This window comes from Pezoporus flaviventris, unplaced genomic scaffold (assembly GCF_033815535.1).
Source record: "Pezoporus flaviventris isolate CSIRO_AGI_PZ_B2104156 unplaced genomic scaffold, CSIRO_AGI_Pfla_v1 ptg000034l, whole genome shotgun sequence".
NCBI lineage: Eukaryota > Metazoa > Chordata > Aves > Psittaciformes > Psittacidae > Pezoporus > Pezoporus flaviventris.
In genome coordinates this window covers 213,361-232,558 of record NW_026892582.1, presented here as the reverse complement: position 1 = coordinate 232,558, position 19,198 = coordinate 213,361, and the positions used below count along the sequence as shown (strand labels likewise).

Below are 19,198 nucleotides of genomic sequence, written 5' to 3'. Positions count from 1 at the left end.
CCAGGGAAAAGCCCTCCCTCTTCCCGCACCATCCCAGCTCCCAGCACCCGGGAGCACAGGGCATTTTCCAGCCTCCAGCCCTGCTCAGAAGGACCCCGCACAGGAGCCGAGCAGTCCCCCTCCAGCTGCTCCGGTGGGGAGGGCCCCAGAGAGAGTCCTCATTAAGCCCCTTCCCAGAATGGGAATATGGATGCTGGGGTTTTCAGGTGGGTTGAGCACAGCCTTGACGCTGTGGCCTTAGGCAGGGAAAGATTTTCTCTTGCGGATCAGGAGGTTCCCTCTCCTTGGAATCGGCTCTGCACTTCCTGGCCATCAGCCCTGGTACCAGCACCCATCTGTTCACGCAGCCAAACGCCCTGCCCTGGAGCGCCCTGGTCTTGCCAGGTGGGGCTCCTCTCACCCTGCTCTCAGGAGGGGACGTGGCTGAGCACAACGCAACAGGCTCCTGAAGACAGCAGCCACTACGGAGGAAGGCGTGAATGCTGGGACTAGCTCTCCTGAGGGAGCTCCTCATCCTGCCATTAGTGCAAAAGCAGCATCGCTGAACTGCGGATGCTGGAGGAATTGCCCAGTCATCGGATAGACAGCGCCGGCCATAGGACCTGAGCCTCGGAAGGAGCCACGGCTGGCAAAGAGACCAACCCGTGTCCTGATCCACATCCCAGCCCATTCACCAAGAACCAGGGAGGCCCTCACCCCAAAAACCTGTTCTGCCGACCAGGGAGACAAGAGGCAAAGTGAACTGAGACTTACCAACTTCCCGGAGCAGAGGAAGGCGCGAGGAGAGGATGGAGGAGCTGGCAGTTGGGCCACTTTTATACTGCGGCCCAGAGCCCCAGGGGAGCTGAAAAATGACCCAAACACGAAGCATGTTGAGAAACGGCAATTTTGGCTTCTCAGAGCTCGGCTGGAAGATGAAAGACATGCCTCCTCTGCCTGAAATGCTTGGTCCCTTTTCATCCTGGACAAACCACTCCTGTCACTGTGTTGATAGCAATTGTGGTTCTCCCACAGACCAGCGCTCCTTTGAGGTCCCATTCCAGGTGCTGGTGAAGCCTGGGGGCAGATTGAGGCCATGACTGGGTGTTGTGCATGTCCTGCCCTTCCTGGGCAACATGGCCACTGCTTACTTAGCACTCTGCCTGTGGAGCAAGCCTGAAGGGCACTCAGAAGGGTCTCCCTATGGTGGGCTCTGGCTGGCCCTGAGCAAGACCAGTGCCTGCAGGCTATGGAGATGCTCAGAGCCCAGCCAAGCCCCTGGAGGACGGCTGCTCTGCTGAGGGGCCTGGGAATGCCGGGGTGGTTGGGAGGTGATGGTCAAACAAAGCCCCCCTGAGCTCGGGAGGGAAACCCTCTCCCGAGGAGAAGCAGCGGCTCAGCACGTCCTGGAGAGCGATGAAGGAGCTGTTGACTCATGCCTGAGTGTGAGCCATCCCCAAGTGGACCTGTTGGCTTCGGCACGCTCTTCCCAAAGGAAACAACGCTCCTCTTGCATCAGTGGAGGGTGGCTTGTTCAGGTCACTTGACCCGGAGGGTCCGGCTTGTTTTGCCCAGCTCAGGGACAGATGGGCACCTTCAGGGCCCTTTAATTGCAAGGGGGCAGCAGCAGCCACCAGAAAGTGCTGAGCCACTCAGAGAGACCTCAGCTCCACCTCGGGGTGAATCACCCATGCCCTGGCCTCAGGGGCTCTGAGGCAAACGGCTTCAGATGTGCAGAGGTGCAGCTTCACATCCGTGTTCGTTCCTGCAGGCATGCAGCTTTTGGCACAGTGTTGTCAGGACTGTCAGCGTCTTGCCCAAGCACTTGGGGACTCCTTGCAACCCTGCCGTGCTCCTGGGTGAAACAGCAGCCACAGGAGGACGGCACAGACGTGCCCTGACGCTCCCACTCTGAGACGGTTCCGCAGCGCAGACCAAGGGGAGGCAGGCAGCGAGCACCGTGCCTGGGCTGCTCTCCTCCTTGGCCTGCCCCTGCCCCACTGCTGGATGCAGAAGGCTGGGAGCCATTCCTGTGCCACGAGGAGCCCGGCCTCGGCTGTGCCTGAGCAGAGCTGGCGCAGCTGGAGAGGGCACACGCATCCACTGCCTCAGCAGCCGTGTGGGAACGCCCGAGGGCAGGAAGCGGACACCACAGGCCCGCACTTGCTCCCCGGGAAGCCTTCTGCTTTGAACTGCTTGCACCAGAGGACACGTCCTTCCCAGGCCGGGCAAGGACACCCAAGGTGGAAAGCACCCTCAGCCAAATGCCCAGGGGTTTGCTCCTCTGCCCCTTTGAGCTGGCACCCTTGGGGCTGACGACTCACTTTGGGAATGAGAATTTTGGGACTGAGAAATGACACATTGCCCTGCAGCAAGACCTTTCCCCCTTCAACCTTTTTGTCCCTGCTTTGAGGCCACCTCTAGGAATGCCTCCAGTGCCCCCCTCATTCACACAACGGTGCTTCTCTCCATCCCACAAAGGGTCCTTCTTTGGCCTTCACCTTCCCACCACCCCTGGGGATCTGAGTTCCCTTCTTTCTGTGTCCCTCCTCCAGAAAGGCATCCGGCCAGGACTTGGCTGCTTACTGAGCCCTTCCCTGGCCCTGCGGGACCTGTGCTCCTCAGCCTCAGCCCTTCCACAGGTGACCCAGGCGAGTGCCCTTCATCAGCAGCGCTCTGCAGCTCAAGGCCAGGCTGAGAGGGGCCCTCCCGCTGCCCAGCAAGGCTGTGCACGACCCTCACACAGGGCCTGGAGCTGCTGAAACCCTTTCTGGAAGCTGGCGGGGAGCTCCACGGCCGTTGCTTTGAGGAGCAGCATCGGATGCATCACCGCTGCGCTCTCACCCAATGGGGAAATGCAAATCAGACCTTTCAGATGAAAGAGACCATTCTCCATCTCATGGCTGTTCTTTGCAAACCCCAAATTGCTGTTTGTTAACGTGCTTCACACAGACACGCGTGTTCCGCGTGTCCCGAGGCGCTGGCTCACCGTATAAAAGGCCGTGCTACTCCAGGCCCTTCCATCCCCAGCTCTTCCCTTGCTCTCCGCGGTGAACTCGGTACGTCTGAACTCCTTTCTTCTCTTCCTGTGGGTGGAGGGGGACTGCTCGGCTCCTGTGCGGGGTCCTTCTGAGCAGGGCTGGAGGCTGGAAAATGCCCTGTGCTCCCGGGTGCTGGGAGCTGGGATGGTGCGGGAAGAGGGAGGGCTTTTCCCTGGCCCTGGCCCTGGCCAGGCAGTGCCCGTTGCCAGAGGCGCGGAGCTGGCGCCTGCCAGGGCCCGGCAGCTCATGGCCTCTGCTCCCTGTCTGGGTCCCGCAGGCTCTCCTCCCTCCAGCAGCCATGGCGTGCTACAGCCCGTGCCTGCCCGCTGCCTGCGGCCCAACCCCGCTTGCCAACAGCTGCAACGAGCCGTGCGTCCTGCGCTGCGCCGACTCCAGCGTTGCCATCCAGCCCTCGCCAGTGCTGGTGACGCTGCCGGGCCCGATCCTCAGCTCCTTCCCGCAGAGCACAGCCGTGGGATCCAGCGCCTCGGCTGCCGTGGGCAGCTCTCTCAGCGCTGCCAGCGTGCCCATCGCTTCTGGGGGCTCCCTGGGGCTGGGGGGCTATGGCTGGGCAGGGCTGGGCCGGGGGCTCGGCGGGGCTCTGGGACGTGCCAATCTCTTATGCTGAAGCCCGTGCATTGCCTGCCCGTGCTCCAGCGCCAGCAGCCTCCACGAAAGCCCTGGAGACAGCCCCGAGCGCGTGCCTGTGCTCTGCAGAGGAGCCGAGCTCCGGACGCTCCGCCTGCAGGAACCGGCCTGCGCTGCCCTTCTCTCTCTGCCCAGGAAACCTCTGCCTTCCCTTCTCTTGCTCGGCTTTCCCCTCAGTTCCCACCTCTTACCCGACCTTTCCTCAGCCTCCAAAATGCATTGCTGAAGTTCTCCTCTGTTCCATTTCCCCTTCATTATCCCAATAAAGACGTCGGGCATCAGCTCCTCAAGAGTCATCTTTCTTTCCTCCTTCCCTCTTCCCCAGTCCCAACCAGCAGAGTGTCTGTGAGCGTTCCTCCCCGGTAAAACTATGTTTTTCTCCATAGTTTCTGGGCTTGACAGAGCCTCCTCTTTTGCCCTCGACATCCCATGGCAATGGAGATTGCCTTTCCACAAGTGCAACGAGCTGGATGGCTGGGTGCTGCATGGCTGTAGCAAGAACTCTTGTTGCCTGGCAAAGGTAGAGTGCAGCACTCAGAGATCTGGATGGTTGGGAACTCCCCGACTGTACCCGGAGCACTTCTGGGCTGAGCAGGCATTTCCTGACAAGCTGGAATAGAACTGTTGTGGAACACACACACCACTGAGGTCACGATGGAACTGATGGCTAAGGCCAATCATCTTATGAGCCTGTAAGTAACTGTCCCAGGAGAGAGACACTTTGGGCTCTCCTGGACTGCAGTGAGCTGCAAGCAGGTCACTCCCTCTGAGTGGGGCACCCCTCAGAGTTCAGAAACTCTCAAGGTTACATTCCACTGCACACACCGTTGGCTGAGTCTGAGACTCAGACAGGAGCCAGGCGCACCCAGGCTCCATCAGGAGTTTAGAAAGCAACAGGGGTCTGTTCTGAATGTTGTCACTTAAGGGGAGGGTCCCCTTACCCTTGTCACCTTCAGTCTCCATACAAATCATTTTAGCTTGGTTCTACCTTGATTTTCCTTTAAGCATTTCATTAGACACAAATTGTTGACCAAGTCTGAGACTAAGACAAGATCCAGCCGCATCCAGGCTCTGTCAGGAGTTTAGAAAGCAGGGGGCATCTGTTCTGAACTTCATGACTCGGCAGCAGGGTCTCCCTTGCATCTTTGTGCCTTCAGGCACTATCCCAATCCCCTTTAGCTCAGTTTCACCTCGATTTCCCTTTCTACACTTCATCTATGTAATAAGTAGCAGAGTGAGCCTTGCCATATAATTCTGTTCAATCATGCCTTATTTCTAATCTGCTCATGCTTATACATTTGATGGTCATTTTTTGAGGGACACTAAATCAGTCATTTTTTACATACTCTCCCCCATCAATCAGTATAAGGAGCCAGCACCAGCACCAGCACAAGCAGCAGGAGCGGCAGCAGCAACAGCAGCAGCAGCACTAGCAGGAGCAGGGAAGACACTGACGAGGTGGCCGAGTGGTGAAGGCGATGGACTGCTAATCCATTGTGCTCTGCACGCGTGGGTTCGAATCCCATCCTCGTCGGCCAGCTCAGGGTTTGCAACAGATAAGGCTTTGTTTTGAGACAAGGTGTTCAAGTTTCACAGCACACACCTCAGCCTCTTCTGTCTGTGCACCTAGGGAAGAGGAACAAGAAGGGAAACAGGGCAGATCCATAAACTCACAGGAATCTCACTGATTCCTTGAACCACGCAATGATTCCTTGATCATCTGCAATGATGAGAGAGCAAAATACCTGGGAAGTGTGTTACAAGAACAGGTAGCACAGGAAGGTGCTTGGGATTCGGGAAGCGGGGGTTTATGAAGGAGAACTCATTCTTACCAAGCTGCCAGTCTTCTACAGGGAGGTGAGTAGCCTGACGGAGAAGGCACGAGCAGTGGATGCTCTTCACCTTGCCTTCAGAAAAGCTCAACAGGTCATAGGATCAAAAAAGAAAATACAAGTAAAGCACTTTCTGTCACACAACATTTGAAGTAAGATTTTGATGGGACACATTACTCCTACCTGTTGGCAGAGTTTCAGAATCGCTGGGAGTGGAAGAGGCCTCCAGAGATCCTTTAGTGCCAGCCAACTGGTTCAGCAGGGTCACCTTGACCTGCTTGCTTAGCACGTAATCCAGTTGCGTTTTCAACACCTCTTAGGATGGAGCCTCCACTGCCTCTCTGGGCAACCTGGTCCACTCTTCGACCTGCCTCACGCTAAGATTTGCCTTGAATTTCATGTGTTTGATTTGTGCCCTTTACCTCTTGCACTGCCAGTTGGTACTGCCGGGAAGAGCCTGGCTCCTTCTTCACCCTCTCCCATCAGTTATGAGAAGAGTCCAGCCCCCACAGCACTCACAGCCTCCCCTCATACTTGAGACACGCACAGCCCTTAACCAGTTGCGTGATAAAGCAGGGATGTGCAGAGGAGACCCGTGTGGAGGCAGGAGAAGGCAGCAGTGAAAGGCAGTGAAAGGATGCACTGGAAAACATGAGGATGTTTTCTGGAAGGATGAAGAAAGCAGAGCTCCAGGGGAGGATGGGAATTTACTTTCCAGAAGGATGAGCATTTCCTTCCCAGCTACATCAGGAAAGGAGTGCCCATGCAGACTGATGTGCACAAAGCTATGCAGGAGGCTTTAGGGAGCATAAATATTTGCCAAACAAGGAGAGAGCTGGTGCTAATCTTAAAAATAAAACCAAAATCAAGACATTGATGTTTTTGGGGGGGAGGACAGAACTGCTCTTTAGAAGCCATGGCCTGAGGGATCTTGACTACCTAGTTGTAAAATCCTGCCACCTTTCCAGTTGACAGCAACTTGTCTCCAGTTAGCAGCTTCACAAAAGCAACCCTTGTGTGAATAGATAAAGCTTTCCCAGATTTCTAAAAGGTTAATCTTACCATTAGAATTGCACTTTAAAAACAGGCATCGATCCCTATGCACTCTCCCCAAACACCTCCTCGACTTAGAAAAGTGGAAAGAAAGGCTACAGTTCTTCACTGTCCTACAGCTACCAGGGTTTGAGAGCTTTGATTTAGGTGCCTGAAGGAAGGACACAGTGTTCAGCTGAGGAAAAAAAACAGCAGGTTTCACAGCTTGGCTTGCATTGGCTTCAGGTGTTTGTGGAAAGACTCGTGAACCTGTAAGAGGAGACAGTGGTTACAAGCAGATCAGGCCTCATCTTTAAACCATTTGAGCTCCTCTCATCTTGCAGTGGGGTTTTATACCAAGGACATCTGAATCAGAGGCACAATGGAGATGAGAGATCAGCCAGCTAACTCCTGTATTTGAGTGTCTTTGTGACACAAAGCACGTCATATAAAGACCCTCCCCAAGAAAAGAGCCTCCCCAGTACCTTTCTTGTAAGAAAAGAATGCAAGGTATCTCGCATCCATACAGACCATGTGGCTTTTGAATTAAAATACAAATGGGAGAGGTCTCCTAGGGGGGCTAAGGAAGCTCCTAAGCCCCACTGACTTCAGGAACTCAATAAAATGGAGCAAGTTCTGCTGGGATTCGACTACAGCTGCAGTCTCTGGCAGCCCATCACAGGCTGGCTCACCATTCTTCTCATGCTGAGGATAAGCTCAGAGGAGGGAATTTCCACTGAACATGACCAATCAGCCTGATACCAAGGCAAACAAAAGAGCTCAGGCTGAGAAACAAAACTCAGTAAAGCAAGAACAATTGAAAGCATGTGGAAAAACAGAAGGAAGAGCTTGGCCTGTCAGAAGCAAAGTTTAAATCACCATCCCCTTTGGAGAATAAGCTGCCCAATACTAAAGAGTCCTGGTTTCAGCTGGGATTAAGTTCTTGATCCCCCTAAGAGCTGAGAGGAAGCAGAGACAGGACACCTGATCCCCACTAGCCAAAGGGCCCTTCCATACCACAGCAAGTCATGCCCAGTATAGAAACTGGGGGTAAATCACCCGGAAGGGACCAATCACTGCTCGGTTTGGGCTGGGTATGTGTTGGTGGGTGCTGAGCAATTGTGTTGTGCAGCAGTGCTGGGTTTTATCTGCCCCCTTTTTATTTTCAGATTGTCTCCCCTTGTTTTATCCATTATAACTATTGTTATTATTACTACTACTACTACTTTTATATTATTATTATAAATCGATGGGTCTGGATGGATTACACCCGCGGGTGATGAGGGAGCTGGCGGAGGTCATTGCTGGGCCACTCTCCATCATCTTTGGTAAGCGGTGGGAAACAGGAGAGGTGCCTGAGGATTGGAGGATGGCAAATGTCATGCCAGTCTATAAGAAGGGCAAGAAGGAGCTAATTTTAGACTGGTCAGCCTCACCTCCATCCCTGGAAAGGTGATGGAACAACTTATTCTTGACACCATCCCTAGGCATATCAAGGATGAGGGGATCATTAAGAGCAGCCAAAATGGTTTTAGCAAGGGGAAGTCATGTTTGACCAGCCTTATAGCCTTCTATGAGGAAGTAACTAGGGGGCTGGATGGTGGTAGAGCGGTAGATGTGTTTTTTCTTGATTTCAGTAAGGCATTTGATACAGTCTCCCACAGCATCCCCATAGATAAGCTAAGGAAGTGTGGGCTTGATGATGAGGTAGTGAGGTGGATCAAGAACTGGTTGAAAGGAAGAAGGCAGAGAGTTGTGATTAACGGGGCCGAATCTAGCTGGAGGTCTGTGACTAGTGGAGTCCCTCAGGGGTCGGTGCTGGGACCAGTGCTGTTTAATATTTTCATCAACGACCTGGATGAGGGAACTGAGTGTACCCTCAGCAAGTTTGCTGATGACACTAAACTGGGAGGAGTGGCTGACACACCAGAGGGCTGTGTTGCCATTCAGTGAGACCTGGACAGGCTGGAGAGTTGGGCAGAGAGGAACTTGATGAAATTCAACAAGGGCAAGTGTAGAGTCTTGCATGCGGGGAAGAACAACCCCATGTACCAGTACAGGTTGGGGGCTGACCTGCTGGACAGTAGCGAAGGGGAAAGGGACCTGGGGGTCCTGGTGGATAGGAGGGTGACCATGAGCCAGCAATGTGCCCTTGTGGCCAAGAAGGCCAATGGCATCCTGGGGTGCATTAGAAAGGGTGTGGTTGGTAGGTCAAGAGAGGTTCTCCTCCCCCTCTACTCTGCCTTGGTGAGGCCGCATCTGGAATATTGTGTCCAGTTCTGGGCCCCACAGTTCAAGAAGGACAGGGAATTGTTTGAAAGAGTCCAGCACAGAGCCACAAAGATGATTAAGGGAGTGGAACATCTCCCTTATGAGGAGAGGCTGAGGGAGCTGGGACTCTTTCGCTTGGAAAGAGGAGACTGAGGGGTGACCTCATCAATGTTTACAAATATGTAAAGGGTGAGTGTCAGGGTGATGGAGCTAGGTTTTTTTCAGTGATGTCCAGTGACAGGACAAGGGGCAATGGGTGTAAACCGGAGCATAGGAGTTTCCATGTGAACATCAGGAACAATTTCTTTACTGTGAGAGTAACAGAGCACTGGAACAGGTTGCCCGGGGGGGTTGTGGGGTCTCCTACGTTGGAGATATTCAAGGCCCGCCTGGACAAGTTCCTGTGTGATGTACTCTAGGTTACCCTGCTCTTGCAGGGGGGTTGGACTAGATGATCTTTTGAGGTCCCTTCCAACCCTTGGGATTCTGTGATTCTGTGATTGTCATCATTATAATTATCATCATTCTTATCATTATTGTATTATCATAATTGTACTTCATAATTGTGTACTACTTTATTATCATTATAATTAATTATAATTAATCTATGTTAATATTCATTGTTGTTTTTATTTATTAGTAGTATAGCATTGTTATTATTACAATATCATACTTTAATTTGGTTATTAAACTGCTGTTATCACACTCCATGGTTTTCCATCCCTTTGATTCTCCCCGTCCAGCCTGGGCTGGGAGCAGGGTGCGTGGTGCTGAGGTACTGGCTGGGTTTGAACCACGTCAGGCTGGAGCTGGGGCAGCCGGAGCTCTGCTGAGCACTGGGGGCAGGAGCACCCGGCAGAGAGGGATCTTCCAGGGCTGCCCAAAGCACGAGCTCATCTCTGAGAGAGAGAGTTCTGCTCTCCTGCTCCTCCTCTGAGGCGGGTCAAAGACTGGATCAGGATGCCCAGAGAGGTTGTGGACATCTTGCACTGTGGCAAGGTGGTGGTGACCAATGCCCTGTGCTGCTGGTTGCAGCAATGGAAGCAGAGCAACTGGCAACACAGAGGTACGCCCATCTGTGGCAAGATATCGCTGCCCGGGTGCAGACCCTGGTGGTGAAGGTACGCCATGTAGATGCTGATGTACCCTGGAGTCGGGCCACTGAGGAACACCAGAACAATCAACAGGTGGATCACGCTGCATCAGGGCGGAGATGCAACATACAGATGGGCCGGTGATCGTGGGGTGGATTTAACAATGGACTCTATTGCCCAGGTTATTCAGGAGCGTGAAAACTGTGCTGCAATTGAGCAAGCCAAGCGGTTAAAGCATCTTTGGTATGGGGGACGGTGGCTGAAGAACAACTATGGGGAGGCCTGGCAGATCAATTATATCACACTGCCACCAACACATCGAGGCAAGCGCCGTGTGCTTACCATGGTGGAAGCAACCACCGGATGGCTGGGAACATGCGCTCTGCCCCACGCCACTGCCCGTAACACTATCCTGGGCCTTGAGATTTTGAGGCGATACCGCAGCCCAGAGAGAACTGAGTCAGACAATGGGACTCATTTCCAGAACAGCCTCATACATTTGGGCCAAAGAGCACGGCATTGAGCGGGTATTTCACATCCCCTACCGTGCACCAGCCTCTGGGAGAATCAACCAGTATAATGGGCTGTTAAAACCGATACTAAAAGCAATGAGTGGTGGGACTTTCAAACGTGGGGATACACATTTACCAAAAGCCACTGGCTTGGCCAACACGAGGGGATCTGCCAGCAGGGCTGGCCCAGCACAAGCAGAACAAAGTCTTATCTGTTGCAAACGCTGAGCTGACCCACGAGGATGGGATTCGAACCTACGTGTGCAGAGCACAATGGATTAGCAGTCCATCGCCTTCACCACTCGGCCACCTCGTCACTGTCCTCCTCCTGCTGCTGCTGCTGATAATGATGATGCTGCTGCTCCTGGCTTTTTATGCTGTTTGATGTGGGAGAGTGTGGTGGAAAATGACTGCTTTAGGGTCACTCAAAAAATGACCATCAAGGATATTAGCAAGAGCAGATTAGAAATAAGGCATGATTGAACAGAATTTGATGGCAAGGCTACACTTTATGTAGCTGAAGGATAGATAGGAAAATGGAGGTGAAACTGAGCTAAAGGGGATTGGTATTGTGCCTGAAGGCATAAAGATACAAGGGAGACCCTGCTGCCGAGTCATGAGGTTCAGAACAGATGCCCCCTGCTTTCTAAACTCCTGACAGAGACTGGATGTGGCTGGATCTTGTCTTAGTCTCAGACTTGGTCAACAATTTGTGTCTAATGGAATGCTTGAAGGAAAATCAAGGTAGAACCAAGCTAAAACTATTTGAATGGAGACTGAAGGTGACAAGGGTAAGGGGACCCTCCCCTTAAGTGACAACATTCAGAACAGACCCCTGTTGCTTTCTAAACTCCTGATGGAGCCTGGGTGAGCTCCTAACTTACGGATACTTTCATGTATAGATTCTGAATGATCTGGCAAGTTCATACAACACCTTCCTTCCAAAATTTCACACCCGTGTCCATGTGCTAAGAGGAGGAAATCAGTTGCTGTCCTATTTTGCAAAGTCACCTGCTTAATAGAATCAACATCAGTGAGTAATGCAGAGAGAGCGGATGCTGCAGCAATAGTTTGTTTAATGAGCCAACATCCTGACTTATTTAATGTTGCTAAAGCTTGAGCACTAGCTGCTCCAGGAGCTAAGAACAAAACAGCTGCAGAAGTAAACTGCACACTGTTAACAGTCAAGGAGTTTGCTGTATCATTACCCCTCTTTTCTTAAGTCAAAGTCGCTCACCCTGCTTTGCGTGGCTACAAATGCCGGCCTGCTCCGCAGCAGCTTCAGGTGCCTGCCTGCTTCAGCAGCAGCCATAAATACCTGCCGGCAACCGCACTTTTGCATTAACCCTTTCTTGCCCGAAATGTTAAACTGCTACCCGTTAAAAACTTTTACAGGAACCCAACAACAAGAAGTACACAGAACACCCTCTGCCCTCAGCACACACACACACACGTATGGGATCCCACAAGCACACTCCACACAACTACAAGATTTGAAGCACAAAATCCAGACAATCATTACTCCCACTACACAGTCCCACGTACAGAACGTGGCACAAGGACCCTGTGGAGACTATCAGGAAACCAGCTCCAAGAAGCATCATCGCAGTGTGAGGTGGCAGGCTCAGCCATAGCGGGTGTCCGCACAGAGGCTCTGCCTCCCCCACATTGCATGAGGCTTGGGCTTTTATACTGACCAAAATGCACACTCATTCTGACACAGGTGGCCAGCCTATGTCTGATGAACGTGCACAGGCTCCTTCTTGAGGTCAATAAGGTATGGGTCCAAAGGATCATCTTCGTCTCTGTCCTCAGTCTTTGCAGCCGCTGTGGCAACCAGCAGAGGTTTGGGGGGGGGGGGGGGGGGAGGGGACACGACTGGGCTCCATGATGTCACTTTTTGACTTTGACGTCTCGAAAATAGTTCTCCAAATTTTTCACAGTGTCATTGCCTTTTGTGGCTGCGTCCCACAATTTAACTCCTGCACCATCCCACAAAGAGACCTCAAATACGGTAGACTCCTCAATCTCTGGATAATGAGTCTTCGACCATTTCAGCATTAAATTTAAGTCTGTCTCTTTAAAGGTTGCTCCCTTCACCTTAAGGCCTGAAAACATCCATAAAACAGAGGCTTCTTCCTTAACAATTTTTCCCAAGTCCCAAGCTCAAAGGCTTCATTAACCCCCTGGATCAGCTCTTTTTCTATGCTTTGATACATATTCCTGCAGGACACAGAAACTAGTAACAATAAGCGTATGAGAACTTAACCTTTAAAATTTGCTAACAGTCCACTATTTTCTATCTTAGCACAGTCCAGTTTCTTCTTATCTTGCTTGCACTACTTCTTTTGCTACTGCTACTTTTCCTTCTTTACCCACGTCCTACTTCATCCTCGGTTCATGTCAAGCTCCACGTAGGCACTTACTGACTTGGGAATGTGGCCATTCTTTGCTAAAAATCCACCCACAGTTGGGGAGTTCCCAACCATCCAGATCTCTGAGTGCTGCACTCTACCTTTGCCAGGCAACAACAGTTCTTGCTAAAGCCATGCAGCACCCAGCCATCCAGCTCATTGCACTCGTGGAACGGCAATCTCCATTGCCATGGGATGTCGAGGGGAAAAGAGGAGGCTCTGAAAACCCAGAAACTATGGAGAAAGCCATAGTTTTACCAGGGAGGAACGCTTCTGGACACTCTGCTGGCTGGGATTGGAGAAGAGGGAAGGAGGAAAGAAAGATGACTCTTGAAGTGGTGATGACCGACATCTTTATTGGGATAATGAAGGGGAAATGGAACAGAGGAGAACTTCAGCAATGCATTTTGGAGGCCGAGGAAAGGTCGGGTAAGAGGTGGGAACTGAGGGGAAAGCCGAGCAAGAGAAGGAAGGCAGAGGTTTCCTGGGCAGAGAGAGAAGGGCAGCGCAGGCCGGTTCCTGCAGGCGGAGCGTCCGGAGCTCGGCTCCTCTGCAGAGCACAGGCACGCGCTCGGGGCTGTCTCCAGGGCTTTCGTGGAGGCTGCTGGCGCTGGAGCACGGGCAGGCAATGCACGGGCTTCAGCATAAGAGATTGGCACGTCCCAGAGCCCCGCCGAGCCCCCGGCCCAGCCCTGCCCAGCCATAGCCCCCCAGCCCCAGGGAGCCCCCAGAAGCGATGGGCACGCTGGCAGCGCTGAGAGAGCTGCCCACGGCAGCCGAGGCGCTGGATCCCACGGCTGTGCTCTGCGGGAAGGAGCTGAGGATCGGGCCCGGCAGCGTCACCAGCACTGGCGAGGGCTGGATGGCAACGCTGGAGTCGGCGCAGCGCAGGACGCACGGCTCGTTGCAGCTGTTGGCAAGCGGGGTTGGGCCGCAGGCAGCGGGCAGGCACGGGCTGTAGCACGCCATGGCTGCTGGAGGGAGGAGAGCCTGCGGGACCCAGACAGGGAGCAGAGGCCATGAGCTGCCGGGCCCTGGCAGGCGCCAGCTCCGCGCCTCTGGCAACGGGCACTGCCTGGCCAGGGCCAGGGCCAGGGAAAAGCCCTCCCTCTTCCCGCACCATCCCAGCTCCCAGCACCCGGGAGCACAGGGCATTTTCCAGCCTCCAGCCCTGCTCAGAAGGACCCCGCACAGGAGCCGAGCAGTCCCCCTCCACCCACAGGAAGAGAAGAAGGGAGTTCAGACGTACCGAGTTCACCGCGGAGAGCAAGGGAAGAGCTGGGGATGGAAGGGCCTGGAGTAGCACGGCCTTTTATACGGTGAGCCAGCGCCTCGGGACACGCGGAACACGCGTGTCTGTGTGAAGCACGTTAACAAACAGCAATTTGGGGTTTGCAAAGCACAGCCATGAGATGGAGAATGGTCTCTTTCATCTGAAAGGTCAGATTTGCATTTCCCCATTGGGGGAGAGCGCAGCGGTGATGCATCCGATGCTGCTCCTCAAAGCAACGGCCGTGGAGCTCCCCGCCAGCTTCCAGAAAGGGTTTCAGCAGCTCCAGGCCCTGTGTGAGGGTCGTGCACAGCCTTGCTGGGCAGCGGGAGGGCCCTTCTCAGCCTGGCCTTGAGCTGCAGAGCGCTGCTGATGAAGGGCACTCACCTGGGTCACCTGTGGAAGGGCTGAGGCTGAGGAGAACAGGTCCCGCAGGGCCACGGAAGGGCTCAGTAAGCAGCCAAGTCCTGGCCGGATGCCTTTCTGGAGGAGGGACACAGAAAGAAGGGAACTCAGATCCCCAGGGGTGGCTGGAAGGTGAAGGCCAAAGAAGGACCCTTTGTGGGATGGAGAGAAGCACCGTTGTGTGAAAGAGGGGGGCACTGGAGGCATTCCTAGCGGTGGCCTCAAAGCAGGGACAAAAAGGTTGAAGGGGGAAAGGTCTTGCTGCAGGGCAATGTGTCATTTCTCAGTCCCAAAATTCTCATTCCCAAAGTGAGTCGTCAGCCCCAAGGGTGCCAGCTCAAAGGGGCAGAGGAGCAAACCCCTGGGCATTTGGCTGAGGGTGCTTTCCACCTTGGGTGTCCTTGCCCGGCCTGGGAAGGACGTGTCCTCTGGTGCAAGCAGTTCAAAGCAGAAGGCTTCCCGGGGAGCAAGTGCGGGCCTGTGGTGTCCGCTTCCTGCCCTCGGGCGCTCCCGCAGGGCTGCTGAGGCAGTGGATGCGTGTGCCCTCTCCAGCTGCGCCAGCTCTGCTCAGGCACAGCCAAGGCACTGTGCCAAAAGCTGCATGCCTGCAGGAAGGAACGCGGATGTGAAGCTGCACCTCTGCACATCTGAAGCTGTTTTGCCCCAGAGCCCCTGGGGCCAGGGCATGGGTGATTCACCCCGAGGTGGAGCTGAGATCTCTCCGAGTGGCTCAGCACTTTCTGGTGGCTGCTGCTGCCCCCTTGCAATTAAAGGGCCCTGAAGGCGCCCATCTGTCCCTGAGCTGGGCAAAACAAGCCGGACCCTCCGGGTCAAGTGACCTGAACAAGCCACCCTCCACTGATGCAAGAGGAGCGTTGTTTTCTCTGGGAAGAGCGTGCCGAAGCCAACAGGTCCACTTGGGGATGGCTCACACTCAGGCATGAGTCAACAGCTCCTTCATCGCTCTCCAGGACGTGCTGAGCCGCTGCTTCTCCTCGGGAGAGGGTTTCCCTCCCGAGCTCAGGGGGGCTTTGTTTGACCATCACCTCCCAACCACCCCGGCATTCCCAGGCCCCTCAGCAGAGCAGCCGTCCTGCAGGGGCTTGGCTGGGCTCTGAGCATCTCCATAGCCTGCAGGCACTGGTCTTGCTCAGGGCCAGCCAGAGCCCACCATAGGGAGACCCTTCTGAGTGCCCTTCAGGCTTGCTCCACAGGCCGAGTGCTAAGTAAGCAGTGGCCATGTTGCCCAGGAAGGGCAGGACATGCACAACACCCAGTCATGGCCTCAATCTGCCCCCAGGCTTCACCAGCACCTGGAATGGGACCTCAAAGGAGCGCTGGTCTGTGGGAGAACCACAATTGCTATCAACACAGTGACAGGAGTGGTTTGTCCAGGATGAAAAGGGACCAAGCATTTCAGGCAGAGGAGGCATGTCTTTCATCTTCCAGCCGAGCTCTGAGAAGCCAAAATTGCCGTTTCTCAACATGCTTCGTGTTTGGGTCATTTTTCAGCTCCCCTGGGGCTCTGGGCCGCAGTATAAAAGTGGCCCAACTGCCAGCTCCTCCATCCTCTCCTCGCGCCTTCCTCTGCTCCGGGAAGTTGGTAAGTCTCAGTTCACTTTGCCTCTTGTCTCCCTGGTCGGCAGAACAGGTTTTTGGGGTGAGGGCCTCCCTGGTTCTTGGTGAATGGGCTGGGATGTGGATCAGGACACGGGTTGGTCTCTTTGCCAGCCGTGGCTCCTTCCGAGGCTCAGGACCTATGGCCAGCACCGTCTATCCGATGACTGGGCACTTCCTCCAGCATCCGCAGTTCAGCGATGCTGCTTTTGCACTAATGGCAGGATGAGGAGCTCCCTCAGGAGAGCTAGGCCCAGCATTCACGCCTTCCTCCGTAGTGGCTGCTGTCTTCAGGAGCCTGTTGCGTTGTGCTCAGCCACGTCCCCTCCTGAGAGCAGGGTGAGAGGAGCCCCACCTGGCAAGACCAGGGCGCTCCAGGGCAGGGCGTTTGGCTGCGTGAACAGATGGGTGCTGGTACCAGGGCTGATGGCCAGGAAGTGCAGAGCCGCTTCCAAGGAGAGGAATCCTCCTGATGCGCAAGAGAAAATCTTTCCCTGCCTAAGGCCACAGCGTCAAGGCTGTGCTCAACCCACCTGAAAACCCCAGCATCCGTATTCCCATTCTGGGAAGGGGCTTAATGAGGACTCTCTCTGGGGCCCTGCCCACCGGAGCAGCTGGAGGGGGACTGCTCGGCTCCTGTGCGGGGTCCTTCTGAGCAGGGCTGGAGGCTGGAAAATGCCCTGTGCTCCCGGGTGCTGGGAGCTGGGATGGTGCGGGAAGAGGGAGGGCTTTTCCCTGGCCCTGGCCCTGGCCAGGCAGTGCCCGTTGCCAGAGGCGCGGAGCTGGCGCCTGCCAGGGCCCGGCAGCTCATGGCCTCTGCTCCCTGTCTGGGTCCCGCAGGCTCTCCTCCCTCCAGCAGCCATGGCGTGCTACAGCCCGTGCCTGCCCGCTGCCTGCGGCCCAACCCCGCTTGCCAACAGCTGCAACGAGCCGTGCGTCCTGCGCTGCGCCGACTCCAGCGTTGCCATCCAGCCCTCGCCAGTGCTGGTGACGCTGCCGGGCCCGATCCTCAGCTCCTTCCCGCAGAGCACAGCCGTGGGATCCAGCGCCTCGGCTGCCGTGGGCAGCTCTCTCAGCGCTGCCAGCGTGCCCATCGCTTCTGGGGGCTCCCTGGGGCTGGGGGGCTATGGCTGGGCAGGGCTGGGCCGGGGGCTCGGCGGGGCTCTGGGACGTGCCAATCTCTTATGCTGAAGCCCGTGCATTGCCTGCCCGTGCTCCAGCGCCAGCAGCCTCCACGAAAGCCCTGGAGACAGCCCCGGGCGCGTGCCTGTGCTCTGCAGAGGAGCCGAGCTCCGGACTCTCCGCCTGCAGGAACCGGCCTGCGCTGCCCTTCTCTCTCTGCCCAGGAAACCTCTGCCTTCCTTCTCTTGCTCGGCTTTCCCCTCAGTTCCCACCTCTTACTCGACCTTTCCTCGGCCTCCAAAATGCATTGCTGAAGTTCTCCTCTGTTCCATTTCCCCTTCATTATCCCAATAAAGACGTCGGGCATCACCACTTCAAGAGTCATCTTTCTTTCCTCCTTCCCTCTTCTCCAATCCCAGCCAGCAGAGTATCCAGAAGCGTTCCTCCCTGGTAAAACTACGGCTTTCTCCATAGTTTCTGGGTTTTCAGAGCCTCCTCTTTTGCCCTCGACATCCCATGGCAATGGAGATTGCCGTTCCACGAGTGCAATGAGCTGAATGGCTGGGTGCTGCATGGCTTTAGCAAGAACTGTTGTTGCCTGGCAAAGGTAGAGTGCAGCACTCAGAGATCTCGATGGTTTGGAACTCCCCAACTGTGGGTGGATTTTTAGCAAAGAATGGCCACATTCCCAAGTCAGTAAGTGCCTACGTGGAGCTTGACATGAACCGAGGATGAAGTAGGACGTGGGTAAAGAAGGAAAAGTAGCAGTAGCAAAAGTAGAAGTGCAAGCAAGATAAGAAGAAACTGGACTGTGCTAAGATAGAAAATAGTGGACTGTTAGCAAATTTTAAAGGTTAAGTTCTCATACGCTTATTGTTACTAGTTGCTGTGTCCTGCAGGAATATGTATCAAAGCATAGAAAAAGAGCTGATCCAGGGGGTTAATGAAGCCTTTGAGCTTGGGACTTGGGAAAAATTGTTAAGGAAGAAGCCTCTGTTTTATGGATGTTTTCAGGCCTTAAGGTGAAGGGAGCAACCTTTAAAGAGACAGACTTAAATTTAATGCTGAAATGGTCGAAGACTCATTATCCAGAGATTGAGGAGTCTACCGTATTTGAGGTCTCTTTGTGGGATGGTGCAGGAGTTAAATTGTGGGACGCAGCCACAAAAGGCAATGACACTGTGAAAAATTTGGAGAACTATTTTCGAGACGTCAAAGTCAAAAAGTGACATCATGGAGCCCAGTCGTGTCCCCTCCCCCCCCCCCCCCCCCCAAACCTCTGCTGGTTGCCACAGCGGCTGCAAAGACTGAGGACAGAGACGAAGATGATCCTTTGGACCCATACCTTATTGACCTCAAGAAGGAGCCTGTGCACGTTCATCAGACACAGGCTGGCCACCTGCATCAGAATGAGTGTGCATTTTGGTCAGTATAAAAGCCCAAGCCTCATGCGATGTGGGGGAGGCAGAGCCTCTGTGCGGACACCCGCTAAGGCTGAGCCTGCCACCTTGCACTGCGATGATGCTTCTTGGAGCTGGTTTCCTGATAGCCTCCACAGGGTCCTTGTGCCACGTTCTGTACGTGGGACTGTGTAGTGGGAGTAATGATTGTCTGGATTTTGTGCTTCAAATCTTGTAGTTGTGTGGAGTGTGCTTGTGGGATCCCATACGTGTGTGTGTGTGTGCTGAGGGCAGAGGGTGTTCTGTGTACTTCTTGTTGTTGGGTTCCTGTAAAAGTTTTTAACGGGTAGCAGTTTAACATTTCGGGCAAGAAAGGGTTAATGCAAAAGTGCGGTTGCCGGCAGGTATTTATGGCTGCTGCTGAAGCAGGCAGGCACCTGTAGCTGCTGCGGAGCAGGCTGGCATTTGTAGCCACGCAAAGCAGGGTGAGCGACTTTGACTTAAGAAAAGAGGGGTAATGATACAGCAAACTCCTTGACTGTTAACAGTGTCCAGTTTACT

The 19,198-nt window shown here is 54.3% G+C and overlaps 3 protein-coding genes, 1 long non-coding RNA gene and 2 other non-coding genes across 6 annotated transcripts; 4 read left to right on the top strand and 2 right to left on the bottom strand.

Moving 5' to 3' along the window:
- Positions 1 to 3,310: 3,310 nt before the first annotated feature.
- LOC133273646 (beta-keratin-related protein) lies at positions 3,311 to 3,697 on the top strand. The gene has a single exon (XM_061462030.1). The coding sequence runs from the start codon at positions 3,319 to 3,321 to the stop codon at positions 3,646 to 3,648; it is 330 nt and encodes a 109-aa protein (XP_061318014.1). The 5' UTR covers positions 3,311 to 3,318; the 3' UTR covers positions 3,649 to 3,697.
- Positions 3,698 to 5,120: 1,423 nt separating this feature from the next.
- TRNAS-GCU (transfer RNA serine (anticodon GCU)) lies at positions 5,121 to 5,202 on the top strand. Its single transcript has one exon. It is a non-coding gene; the product is annotated as a tRNA-Ser (tRNA).
- A 5,437-nt stretch (positions 5,203 to 10,639) lies between these two features.
- Positions 10,640 to 10,725, bottom strand: TRNAS-GCU (transfer RNA serine (anticodon GCU)). Its single transcript has one exon. It is a non-coding gene; the product is annotated as a tRNA-Ser (tRNA).
- A 2,688-nt stretch (positions 10,726 to 13,413) lies between these two features.
- On the bottom strand, positions 13,414 to 13,801 carry LOC133273645 (beta-keratin-related protein). Its single transcript, XM_061462029.1, has one exon. It carries the CDS (start codon positions 13,790 to 13,792, stop codon positions 13,463 to 13,465), a length of 330 nt encoding a protein of 109 aa, XP_061318013.1. The 5' UTR covers positions 13,793 to 13,801; the 3' UTR covers positions 13,414 to 13,462.
- Positions 13,802 to 14,042: 241 nt separating this feature from the next.
- Positions 14,043 to 16,557, top strand: LOC133273643 (uncharacterized). Its single transcript, XR_009744906.1, has 3 exons — positions 14,043 to 14,142; positions 16,011 to 16,101; positions 16,394 to 16,557. It is a non-coding gene; the product is annotated as an uncharacterized LOC133273643 (long non-coding RNA).
- A 410-nt stretch (positions 16,558 to 16,967) lies between these two features.
- On the top strand, positions 16,968 to 17,355 carry LOC133273642 (beta-keratin-related protein). The gene has a single exon (XM_061462028.1). The coding sequence runs from the start codon at positions 16,977 to 16,979 to the stop codon at positions 17,304 to 17,306; it is 330 nt and encodes a 109-aa protein (XP_061318012.1). The 5' UTR covers positions 16,968 to 16,976; the 3' UTR covers positions 17,307 to 17,355.
- The last annotated feature ends 1,843 nt before the right edge of the window (positions 17,356 to 19,198 follow it).